This window comes from Cebus imitator, unplaced genomic scaffold (genome assembly GCF_001604975.1).
Source record: "Cebus imitator isolate Cc_AM_T3 unplaced genomic scaffold, Cebus_imitator-1.0 Scaffold704, whole genome shotgun sequence".
In the NCBI taxonomy this organism is placed as follows: domain Eukaryota; kingdom Metazoa; phylum Chordata; class Mammalia; order Primates; family Cebidae; genus Cebus; species Cebus imitator.
In genome coordinates, this window is record NW_016108019.1 from 546,087 (window position 1) to 559,638 (window position 13,552).

The 13,552-nt window shown below is 40.9% G+C and overlaps 1 protein-coding gene across 1 annotated transcript; it reads left to right on the forward strand.

The window, feature by feature from the left end:
* The first annotated feature begins 4,327 nt into the window (after positions 1-4,327).
* On the forward strand, positions 4,328-5,457 carry LOC108296342 (olfactory receptor 13A1). The gene has a single exon (XM_017518813.2). It carries the CDS (start codon positions 4,401-4,403, stop codon positions 5,328-5,330), a length of 930 nt encoding a protein of 309 aa, XP_017374302.1. The 5' UTR covers positions 4,328-4,400; the 3' UTR covers positions 5,331-5,457.
* The last annotated feature ends 8,095 nt before the right edge of the window (positions 5,458-13,552 follow it).

Sequence of the window (13,552 nt, forward strand, 5' to 3'; positions counted from 1 at the left end):
GAGCACCTGAGCCTGGGTCTGCCCTGCCCCAGATTCTGTGAGCTGGGACTGAGAATGTGTCCTGCTGTCCCTCCTCCCCTACTTGGGCCTACACCCTTTTCTACACATTTGATTTGGAAATGTGAATTGGCCTTTCTGTGAATCCCAGTGACAGGCAAGTCCCCAGTAAAGGGACACTTAATTTAATGGGTCCTTCAGGGTCCACTTAGAGTAATAGCTGTGAACAGCTCTCCCTAGTGTGTCCCATGGGCAGTGACAAATGTTGCTAAAGATGAGTCACAAATTCTTGGCAAAGCCATCATAAATATGGGAAGGAAACCTTCGTCCCTTCTAGACCGATCTTATCACAGGTTGCACATTGCCTCAACGTTGCCATGTTTCCACCCTCAGTTGTGCTTGGCAGAGAAAGGACAGCCATACACAAAGTCTGGTCACTCCATAAAGGTGAAATCATTTTTTTTTCAAGGTAATTATGAGTCTTCTGAGGATGGTAATTGAGTGACATGTAAAAAATGAGAAAAGTTCCACTCATAACTCTCTCTGCTTAATTTGCTTATATAAAAGACCTAACGGTTTTTGTTGAGTTGACCCAGAGTCAGCAACATTTGAATAATTCTCCCTGTGTGTTATTACCATTTGAACAGCAACAGAACAACAGGGTAAATGGATGCCAAAGCTTGCTGAGAGTTTAGGGTTTGCATTCCACACCCCAGCCTTAAATATGATCATATAAATTCTTGGTTGATTTTTCTTTTTCATGGCTTTTCTTTGACATTTGATGGGGCTGGATTTATGGAGGCAACTAACAAGTTACACAGCAACAAATTCTGGACCGTAGTCCCACAGCCTTGAGCCTAGATACTAGCCGTGTCACTAATATGCTGTGTGACCAGGGTAAGTTACTTAAATCCATTTACGACTTTCCAAATCAATAGGTTGGACAAGGTCATCTTCAAAATGTCTTTCAGATTTAAGCCTGAACATGTGAGATTCTGTCATGTTTGATTTTTAGTTTTCTGTTCTCGGAGCATGTCTACAATATAAATGGCTACCTTCATATATAATAAAAGGACATTAGATTAATATGGTATCTGTGAAAATCATTGAACACCTTTAGAGATAAAAATAATGAAACGAGTCAAGTTATCCATTATAAATTGTTTTAAATTTTCTTTTTATAAACTATGAATAATAAATTGGAACAAAGATACAATCCCACTACAAGTAAAGTGTAATTTATGTTAAATACACTCTGTCTTTAGAGAAAACTCAATGAAATTACTTTTTTAATTTCAGAGATTTTTAGGGAAATTATTGTTATTCCTTTAAAGTGATAAATATCATCCAAGATGCCCTTTTATCTGCCTCAGAAGCTTGAGTGCCAAAGGGTTTGATAAATGTGGAAAATAACCACTGATTAAATATCCTTTTGGCCTGCTGGTAAGGTGCCCTTGTGTTGTCTGAATGCAGTATGTGTTTAAACTTGCCAATTGTTACCTGAAATTGTGTCATTTTCGCTCACACACTTAGTAATAATCTTGTAATGCTTGCTGAGAATTGAAGCAAATGCCCTGTGAAACTCAGGGGAGCAAGGTCTTTGTTATTTTCAGAAGAAATGACTGGGTAAGGCTCTCAAGAGATCTTTTGGTCGTTCTTGTGGAAAGAGGGATGGAGCCCTGATTCTTTGATCTCACTATTGAATGGTTGGTTGAGAAGACTATCCTCCTGTCCTGGAAATCACAGTGAGTGGGTAACTACTCGAGGGCTAATTTGGTCCCTGAATGTGAATGTGTTTGTTGAAATTTCCTTGTGATCAGCAACTGTTCAAAACATCCATTTGTGTTGCAGGGTCGTTGCATTTTTTCTAATCTCACTGCAGAGCTAAGAGAGAGATTGGCTTTAACGTTTCCTTTGTAATAGGTTTTCTCGCTCCAGGAAGGATACATGACAGGCCCTGCACACTGCTGCTTGGTAGGCATTCAGTGATGGATGGCATTTGCCATCTCTCAGGTACAGCTGCAGTTGTGCTGACCCTGGTGTATTTGCAATGCGCACTGCGGAGTGCACCATGATCTTGTGATGGGTGGAGAAATCCGGTGGCTAGAATTCTAGGGAGGAGGACATCAGTGGGAAGTGCAGAAACTTCACACTGGGACATGGATGAAGGAGATCCAATTCCGTCCCTGAAGTCAAAAAGGAGTCACTCATTGGGCCATCACAAGAGCAAATAAAGTCACAGTTATTTCTTCAGATTCACAACTCACTCTTTTTGTCCCAAACAATAATGAAATCAGCTAAAGCATATTGTATTTATTACATCAACTCAGTTATTGAGCCGTTTTTTATCTTCCACCTTGCTGCTGGAAGATACATAGATGAAACACCATCGTTTCCGTTGATTCTGATCATACCCCACATTCATACAGCCTTATTGCTCTGAGTCATAGGGATTTTATGCTCATCTATTCAAAAAACAGTCTTTACCTTATTAAAAGGTGATATGACCTGAATTGAAGGTGATGTTTGGTCATTTTGTGTAAACCTTTTAATATTTTAGTGGTAAATACATATCTTGAATTTTGACAAAAACAGAATTAAAATGAACATATTTAAAATAGACATCTTCCAAATCTTCATTTTAAAAATAAACATATTCCAAATGTTCATTTTTAAAATGAACATCTTCCTTAACTTTTAATGAATAAAGAGTTGAAAAGGAAAAGCCAAATGCGCACTATGCTGATTTTATCTTGAGCAGTACAGAATGTGCAGTATCTTAAGAATATAAGTCATTCTGCTGTTATTCATACTAGCCTGTTCATTAGCATTATTTAAACACACACATTTGAGTGGCAGGGGACTGGGTGCCAAGAAGGGATGTCCAGAGATGAATGGGCATATGTGTTAACCTTATAGGACACAGTCGAGTAACCTGAACAACCAGTGACGTGTATTGGGTTCTAGGTTAGAAGTCAGTATTTGAGGGAACACAGAGGAAAGGTCTTTTCTTCTCAGGAAAGGGATGCTCAGAAAGAGAGGGCTGATGACGGCCCTGGTTCATGAGAAAAAGGGCATTCCTGGCTGATGGAGTAGCAAGAACAAAGCCAAGAAAGCCTGGAATGTCTTGGTGCATCAGCCTGTCTGGGAGTGCAGGGCACGGCTGGAGTTCTGGCTTTAAGTTGAGTGGGAAGAAGGGCTGGAGAGGAGGTGGATCCAGGAAAAGTCACTGGGAACATTTATTCTTTCGGCAATGGGGAGTCCTGGAAGAACTGTTGTAAGGAGGATCATGTGTGATACATCTGCCTTTTAGAGATGTCATTCTATAGCAAAAGTAGAAAATACAGACCAGCAAAAATCAAAGAAGTGAAAACAATCACTGTTCAAACTCTGGTCTAGCACTCAACCAGTTGTTTTACCTACAGGTGCATATTCAAACATGCTTTTAAAATTTATTTTTATTTAAAATTTTTTCTATCCTCAATTTCAAAGGGAACAAATCTTTTTTTAAAAAAAATGAGATCCTATTGTACACATTATTTTAAATCTCTTTTCATTCTCTTTTTTTTAATTAAAAATTTTTTTTGAGGCAGACTCTCACTCTGTCACCCAGGCCAGAATGCAGCATCGTGGTCTCAGCTCACCGCAACTTCACCACTCATGTTCAAGCGATTCTCCAGCCTCAGCCTCCCAAGTAGTTGGGATTACAGGTGCCCACCACCACCATGTCAGGTTAATTTTTGTATTTTAGTCGAGACAGGGTTTCACCATTTTGGACAGGCTGATCTCGAACTCCTGGCTTCAAGTGATCTGCTTGCTTCAGCTTCCCAAAATGTCTTTCTCTTTTTAAAAGCATCAATAAAACACTTCCAAAGCATTATTTTGATAATCATACAGTAAATTTATGTTACATCAATATACCATAATATACTCACATTTGAGCGTATAAATTGTTTTAAACTTTCACTATTATAAATAGTGCTGCTCTGACACCTTCAGGATGCTTTTTATTATTTTCTTAGTCTAAATTTCTAGAAGAGAAAGTTCTGACTCAAATGGAATACATATTTTTAAAGGCCTGCATCTTTGCAGCCTTTCTAATACTAGTCAATATCATGCTTTTCTATCTTTGCCAAATCATGGATGATCAAGAGTGAATCATGGATTTAATTTGCACTTCTTTGAGGCTGAATGATGCTCATGAGTTTAACTGGCCAATTGTATTTATTATTTTATAAGCTGAGTGTTCCTGCCTTTTTTCTATTGTAATATTGGGGCATTTATCTTAATCAACATGCCCTAATGCATTTCCATCATACATGCCGTTATGGGAGGTATGGAAGAAACACGGGAACAGCCTTTCTCAGGACATCTTTTGTTTCTCCCACTAGCTCTGAAATCACATGAAGCTGTGGATGGAGATTCACCTGATAGTTGCAGAAACCCCTCCCAGCCCAGGGACCATGAGTAACCAGACACTGGTAACCGAGTTCTCCCTGCATGGCTTTTCAGAGCATCCAGAATACCGCGTGCTCTTTTTCAGCTGTTTCCTCTTCCTCTACTCTGGGACTCTCACAGGTAATGTTCTCATCATCTTAGCCATCACCTTCAACCCTGGGCTCCACACCCCTATGTACTTTTTCCTGTTCAATTTGGCTACTATGGACATGATCTGCACCTCTTCTATCATGCCCAAGGCGCTGGCGGGTCTGGTGCTGGAGGAGGGCGCCATCTCTTATGTGGGCTGCATGACGCAGCTCTATTTCCTCACGTGGGCTGCATTCTCAGAGCTGCTCCTCCTCACGATCATGGACTATGACCAGTACGCAGCCATCTGCCAGCCACTGCATTACAGCAGCATGATGAGCGAGGCATTCTGCAGTGGGCTGGCTGCAGCTGTGTGGCTGCTCTGCTCTGTCAACACGGCCATCCACACTGGGCTGATGCTGCGCTTGGATTTCTGTGGTCCCAATGTCATTACCCATTTCTTCTGCGAGGTCCCTGCACTGCTGCTTCTCTCCTGCAGCTCTACCTATGTGAACAGTGTCATGATTGTCCTGGCGGACGCTTTCTATGTCATAGTGAACTTCCTGACGACCATCGCGTCCTATGGCCTCATCATCTCCAGCATCCTCAAGGTGCGGACTGTAGGGGGAAGGCAGAAAGCCTTCTCCACCTGCTCTTCCCACCTCACCGTGGTGTGCATGTATTACACCGCTGTCTTCTATGCCTACGTAAGCCCAGTCTCCGGCTACAGCGCCGGGAAGAGCAAGTTGGCCAGCCTGCTGTACACCGTGCTGAGTCCTACCCTCAACCCCTCATCTATACCTTGAGCAACAAGGAGGTCAAAGCAGCCCTCAGGAAGCTTTTCCCATTCTTCAGTAATTAAATTCTATCTTCTGAAGTTCATATTCTTGGAGATTGCGGTTTAGTGAAGTCTGATGAACAAGTTTCTGGACTGGGAGGCAAATAGACTTGTTTCTTCCACCCCAGCAGAAGTCTGCAATGGATGAGCTGGGAGTTCTGGTGCCCCGAGACTGGCTGACGGGGGTATTGTGGTAGGTGTGAACCACCAGCCTCTGAGACACAGGATCTCATGGTCTGACTCCACCGTGGTGTCAGTGCTGAGTTGGCAGAGAAACACAGCTCCCTGGGAGGATAAATGTGTTCCTTGTGTTTTCGACTCATAGCCATATCAAACGTTTTCCTTTAGTTTGTACAACACTCAGGGTATAAATTCTAAAATCACACTTTGAATTCAGGTGTGTGGGTCTAAAATGTTAGGCAGGATTGTGGACCCCACAGCCCCTGAAGGGTTGTCAGACTAAAGCATTGTTTTCAGGTGACCACTGGCCTCTAAGAAACCTACCCCCGTTATCTTACCTCAACTCTTTCCTCTGAAGCCACTTGGACTTCAAAAATAGTTTGATTTTAATGCAAACAGTTATGTCTGCTTTTCTCTTTTCTTCTTACAAACACTTAAGAGAAAATATACTATTAGGACTGCCCATTGCTTCCAGGGTAGACACTCCAACTTTACACCTAAATACCAGCCTGAGATTTTATCCCTCCTTGACTTTGTTCTCAGATCCTGAGTGTCTGACCTACCTAATTGGCCTGGGGCAAGGACATCTTCCATGAGTCAGCTCTAATAAGTTACATGGCATTGTAATAAGGCATTGCTATCCTTCCACTGTTTCAGATAAAACTGGGTGGACGATTCCTCTGTGTCTAATGAAGGCAGGTCTTGTGCTTGTGCGCCATGCTACGAGAAAACCACACTGAGAGTAAAGTTTGATATTTGATTTAGAAAGGATGGTTCTTCATCCAGTATTCTCATTATCATTCATCAGAAGCTCATTGATTCAAGTATTTGATGAATTGTGGCTGTTGTGGCTTTGGCACGTAGATTGTTACAGACAGTTTAATCTCTTCTAACAGAATTCTGACTCCCAAATAACATACTGAAACCCTCAGAGGTTTCAGAGACTCTCCAATAAACAAGGCTTTGAAAACGATTACCAATGACTCTGTATGATTACTCATAGATTTTCAACATTAAATGAAGAGTATTATTTATAGTGTTATTCATCTTAGTTTCTTATCATTTTTTACATTTTCTATATTTTACAACAGATTTGAAAAACAAAAAGCACTTAGACATGCATTGAGAGTTTAAGAGTGTTAGTAATTTAGCAAAATTGAAATATAAGACTTGATTGACATTCTTACAAAGCTGGTATCTAATTAAACAGACTTGCACCCGTGATGATGAATATTTTAAAAAAGGCATAAAGAGTGTTGCATTTCAGGGGATCTGGCAAGATGGCCAAATAGGAATAGCTCTGGTCTGCAGTTCCCAGTGAGATCACCATAGAAGGTGGGCGATTTCTGCCTTTCTGAGGTACCTTGTTCATCTCATTGGGACTGGTGAGGTAGTAGGTGCAGCCCACAGAGAGCAAGCAGAAGCGGGGTGGGGCTTTGCTTCACTCAGGAAGTTCAAGGAGCCGGGGGCCTCCCTCCTGCAGCCAAGGGAAGCCGTGAAGGACTGTGCTATGCAGCCCAGATGCTACATTTTTTGCCTGATTTTTGCAATCCACAGACCAGGAGATTCCCCCATGTGCCTATACCACCAGGACCCTGGGTTTCAAGCACAAAACTAGGCAGCTGTTTGGGCAAACACCAAGCTAGCTGCAGCAGTTTTGTGTTTTTTTCCCCCCATTGGTGCCTGAAACCCCAGCGAGACAGGACCATTCACTCCCCTGGAAAGGGGGCTGAAGCCAGGGGAGCCAAGTGATCTTGCTTAGCGGGCCCCACTCTCATGGAGCCTAGCAAGCTAAGAACCACTGGCTTGCAATTCTCGCTGCCAGCACAGCAGTCTGAAGCCAACCTGAGATGACTGGCTTGGCAAAGCGGCTGTGGCCGGACTGCCTGTCTACGGTCCTCCTCACTGGGCAGGATATCTCTGAAAGAAAGGTAGCAGCCCCAGTCAGGGCCTTATAGGTAAAACTCCCATCTCCCTGGGACAAAGCACCTGGGGGAAGGGGTGGCTCCTGCAGACTTAAACGTTCCTGCCTACTCGCTCTGAAGAGAGCAACAAAAGGATCCGGACAAGGAGGATTCCCCCTGCACAGTGCTTGAGCTCTGCTAAGGGAAGACTGCCTACTCAAGTGGGCCCCTGACCTCCATGCTCTTGACTGGGAGAGACCTTCCAAAAGGGCTTGAGAGCTCCAGCTGGCATCAGGCCAGTGCACCTCTAGGACAAAGCTTCCAGAGGAAGGAACAGGCAGCAATCTTTGCTGCTCTGCAGCCTCCACTGGTGATACCCAGGAAAATAGGGTCTGGAGTGGACCCCCAGCAAACAGCAGCAGACCTGCAGAAGAGGGGTCTGACTGTTAGAAGAAAAACTAAGAAACAGAAAGCAATAAGATCAACATCAACTAAAAGAACCCACACAGAACCCCCATTCAAAGGTCATCAGACTCAAAGATCAAAAGTAGATAAATCAAAAATAATTATCAATTATTATTGATAATAAAAGACTATGATGGGAAAATTTGAGGGACATATATAAGGATTAGAAAAACACACTTCATTCAGCTAGCAGAACCCAAATTTTTGTTCACCCTATGTGTATATAAGGATTTCCATACAACTTTGTGTAGGCTTGTTTTTCTCATATTTGCAATATTCACATTGCTCAAGGAACTGACAAAGCAATACCAATGAACTGGGTGACCATTGCTTTTTTTAGCCTTTAAAATTTTTAAACATTAGTAGTCTGAGATAGTGGATCATATTTGATAATCTACTTTGAAACAAATGGAAAAAATATACGTTTTCATTTACTTTTACCTATACATAAAAAGGCACATAGTTTAAAAATAATTGCATTGTTTGGGATTAACACAATTTGTTTACTATAATTTAGCATACTAAAGATATTCCACAATTTATTTATTTATTTGCTGATACACATTTGAGGTGTTTCTGCCTTTTGACTATTGTGAATAGTACTGTTATGAACATGTGTGTACATGTATTTGAGTACTTTTTTTTTTTTTTTTTGAGATTGTGTTTCGCTCTTGTTACCCAGGCTGGAGTGCAATGGCGCGATCTCGGCTCACCGCAACCTCTGCCTCCTGGGTTCAGGCAATTCTCCTGCCTCAGCCTCCTGAGTAGCTGGGATTACAGGCACGCGCCACCATGCCCAGCTAATTTTTTTGTATTTTTAGTAGAGACGGGGTTTCACCATGTTGACCAGGATGGTCTCGATCTCTTGACCTCGTGATCCACCCGCCTCGGCCTCCCAAAGTGCTGGGATTACAGGCGTGAGCCACCTCGCCCAGCCTTGAGTACTTTTTTTCAAGTCTTTGGGGTATATACCTTAGGAGAGAAATTGTGTGGGGAGGGGGAAAGGGGAGCAACAGCTTAACGGGTATGGGGTTTTCTTTGAAGATGACACTATAAAAATGTTTTGGAACTAGATAGAGGTGGTGCTTGCGTAACATTTTGAATGTACTGCATGCCACTGAATTGTTCACTTTTAAATGGTTAATTTTATATGTACATTTACTTTAAAAAATCCCATAGTTCTGAAAGTTTTATAATGAAAAATAATAGTCCCTTTTTAACAAGATGGCAGAGTAAGAGACATCACCTTTCAGCCCTTGCCTCCCCACAAAAAACAAACAGACAGGTATCCACAAATCAAAATGGCCCTGAGAGGACTCAGGGGCTCATTTAATAATCTACAGCAACACAGTGGCATGAAGAGAGAATATTCACACAGAAAGGATCACTGGTGAGACTGGCATACCTGAGATACCAGGAAATAGCTAGGAACAAAGAAGAAAAATGGGATCTATTGGTATCAGCCATATGGGGAGAACCACCATGGTTCTCAGCAGCCTGCTCTGCAGAGGACACCGACTATTCTGACATTTCCCAGAAAGGAACATGGGGCTGTACATACCTGTTCCTAAAAAAGCAGCTGCTGTTATCCCACTCTGGGACCAGAGCTGCCATCTCAGCCAATCTTGTGTATGATCCTGACCTCTAAGCCTCAGTTGCTCCATAAGTGCCCACACTTCAGACCCCAGCTCTGTGGCTGTACTGTACCTGACTATGCCTCAGACACTGGTTCACATCCTGGACCCCATAGCCAAGGTCCCTCTCTATGTGCCCACAGTTCAGATAACAGCTCTGAGCTAGCCCATGCTCTGGATCTGTCTCTGAAGCAAGGCTGCATAGACTCATGCCTCATATACTAGAGCCACCACCATGGTGAGCTAGCTTGGATCCTGGTCCTTGGAGCCAAGGCCTCTCTATGTGTGCCTGTGCTTAGAACATCAGCTCAGCTGCCATAGAGAGCTAGGATCACCCTGACCCTAGAGGCGCTGTAGCTCTATGCATGTCCATGCTCTCATCCACAGTTCCCTGGCTGCTCTACAAGTATCTGACATGGCGTACCATTACCAATTTGGCTGTGTGGTGGTGCCTGTGCCCTGGGCACTGGTATCATTACCACCTCAGACCCCAGAGCTGTATTTCCTCCACATATGTTATAGGGTTAGGCATTGTGGTTGCTTCACAGATACCACTAATCAGACACGAGTGCCACTGCCACTGCAAGTTGGCATGCAAGCCAGATTCAATATCAAAAGGATCTCCTAAGCCCCAACTTTTCCAGTGGGAGAAAAAGAGACTGGGAAACCTTAACAGTCATTACCACTGGAGACCCTTTTATCTCTCACTGACACTGCAGACATCCACAGTGTTTGTTGTTTTGGATCCCTGAAATCTTTGTCAACACCAAACTCAGTTGACAGAGCTGCATGGACTACCTTGCTACACCATCATCAGTGCTAGAACTGCTGTGCCCACCCAACCAGTGCCCTTGAACCCCCTATATCTGCATAGTGGAAGATCTTTCCTCAATGAAACCAGCCTATAAGATATGGAAAAGATTACAGACATAAATGTAAGGCAATCAGAAAAATGAGAAGCTAAGGAGAAATATTACCACTAAAAGAACACAATAATGTCCTACTAGCTGACCCCAAAGAAATGGAAATCTACATACAAACTGACAAAAAATTCAAAATACTTGTTTTAATGATGCTCAGGTAACTTAAAAAAATACAGAGAAACGATTCAATTAAATAAGAAAAACATTGAACTACTCAAATGATAAATTTAACAGAGATATTGAAATAATAATAAAAAACAAATTCTAAACCAGAAGAATAAAATGAATGAAATGAAAAATGAAACAGAGAACACCAATAGCATAATTAATCAAGCTAAAGAAAGAATCTTTGAATGCAAAGATAGGTTATTTGAAAACACACAGTCAGAGGAGAAAAAAGATTAAAAATTGGTAAAAAAAATAAAGAAAGCCTACAAGATTTATGGGACAGCATCAAAGGAGCTAGTATTCAAATTATAGTAGAGAAAAAAAACAGAAATCAATAGGGATAGAAAGCTTATTTAAAGAAATAATGGGCCGGGCGTGGTGGCTCACGCCTGTAATCCCAGCACTTTGGGAGGCTGAGGCGGATGGATCACGAGGTCAAGAGATCGAGACCATCCTGGTCAACATGGTGAAACCCCGTCTCTACTAAAAATACAAAAAATTAGCTGGGCATGGTGGCGTGTGCCTGTAATCCCAGCTACTCAGGAGGCTGAGGCAAGAGAATTGCCTGAACCCAGGAGGCAGAGGTTGCGGTGAGCCGAGATCGCGCCACTGCACTCCAGCCTGGGTAACAAGAGCGAAACTCCGTCTCAAAAAAAGAAATAATGGCTGAAATTTCCCAAAATATGAGGAAAGATATAAATATCCAGGTACAGGAAGGTCAAAAGTTTCCAATCAGATTCAACCCAAACAAGACTATAGCAAGATATATGGTAATCAAACTGTCAAAAATTAAAGAGAAAGAAAGGATTCTGAAAGTAGCAAGAAAAATGAAATATGTTACATATAAAGGAATCCCAATAAGAATAGTAGCAATTTTCTCAATAGAAACCTTCCAGACCAGGATGGAGTGGGATGTTCTTTGCTAAGCGTTAAAGGGAAAAAAAACCTCAACTAAGAATACTTTACCTGGTAAAGCTTTCCTTCAGAAATGAAGGCGAGAAAAAGCTGAGTTAGTTCCTTACAGGAAATGTTAAAGAAAGTTCTTTGAGCTGAAAATAAAAGGACACTAATTAGTAATATGAAAGTGAAAAACTTGCTGGTAAAAGTAAAAACACAGTCGTCAAATTGACAACACTGTAATACTGTGATGTGGTATATATTGCATGTTTGGCATGAAGGTTAAAAGACACAACTATTCAAATAATGACAACTATAATAATTTATTAAGGGATACACGATATAAAAAGATGTGAATTGGGGCATGTAAAACATAAAATGTGGGGAGGAGGATTAAAAATTTTGAGCTTTGGCTGGGTGTGGTAGCTCACACCTGTAATCTCAGCACTTTGAGAGGCTAAGGTGGGTGGATCACCCGGGGTCAGGAGTTCGAGACCAGCCTGGCCAACATGGTGAAACCTCATCTCTACTAAAAATACAAAAATTAGCTGGGTATGGTGATGGGTGCCTGTAATCCCAGCTACTCAGGAGACTGAGGCAGTAGAATTGCTTGAACCTGGGAGGCTGAGGTTGTAGTGAGCCAAGATCGCACCACTGCACTGCAGTCTAAGTGACAAAGTGAGACTCCATGTCAAAAAAAAAAAATTTTTTTTGAGGTTTTAAAACGTGATCAAAGTTATCAACTTAAAATACCCCTTATAACTGTAAGATATTTTAGTAAGCCTCATGACAACCACAAAGCAAAAACTTATAGTAGACACACAAAGATAAAAAAGAAAGAAATAGGAGCATACCGCTACAGAAAATCATCTAATCATAAAGACAGCAAGAGGTGAAAAAAAGAACAAAGCATCTACAAAACAACCAAAAACCAACTAACCAAATAGCAGTAGTAAGTCCTTACGTATCAATAACTATCTTGAATGTAAATGAATTAAATTGCTAAACAAAAATACACAGAGTGGTTGAATGTACCAAAAAAAGACCCAACTATATGCTCCCTACAAAAGACTCACAGCACTTTTAAAGACATACATAGACTAAAAGTAAAGGGATGGAAAGAATATTTCATGATGGAAAACAAAAAGCCGGGATAGCTATACTTATATAAAATAAACTTTAAGTCGAAAACTGTAAAATAAGAAAAAGAAGGTCATTACATAATGATGAAGGAGTCATACAGAGAAAAAACAGTAATTGGAAATATATATGCACACAACATTGAAGTACCTACATATAAAGCAAATATTAATAGATCTGAAAGGAGAAATGAGTTATAATATAATAATTGTAAGGGACTTCATACCACACTTTTAACAATAGAGAGATTACCCAGACAGACAATTACTAAGAAAACATTGGATTTGAACAATGTTTTAGATAAAATGGCTCTAATAGACATATGCGGAACATTCCATTCACCAGCCACAGAAGATATATTAGTCTGAAACAGACAAATAAAAAATTGAAAGGGAAATTTAAAATACATTGAGGCAAAAATAAATGAAACAGAGACTAGAAAAACAATAGAAAAGATCAAGAAACTAAAAAAAGATGAGTTCGTTTTATGAAATGACAAAAATAAAAAAAATTTAGCCAGACTAACAAAAAAGAGAAAATATTCAAATAAAGAAAATCAGAAATGAAAGAGGAGACATTACAAGTGATACCACATAAATACAAAGAATCATAAAACATTATTATGAACATTATATGCCAACGAATTGGATAACCTAGAAGAAATGGCTAAATGTCTAGAAACACGCAGTTTATCAAGACTGAATCATGAAGAAACACAAATATGGACAGACCAATGAGTAGTAAGAAGATTAAATCAGTAATCAAAACCCTCCTACAAACAAAACCAGGAACAGATGGCTTTACTAATAAATTGTACCAAATATGTATAAAAGAACTAATATCAATCTTTCTGAAACTTCTCCAAAAATGTTGAATAGG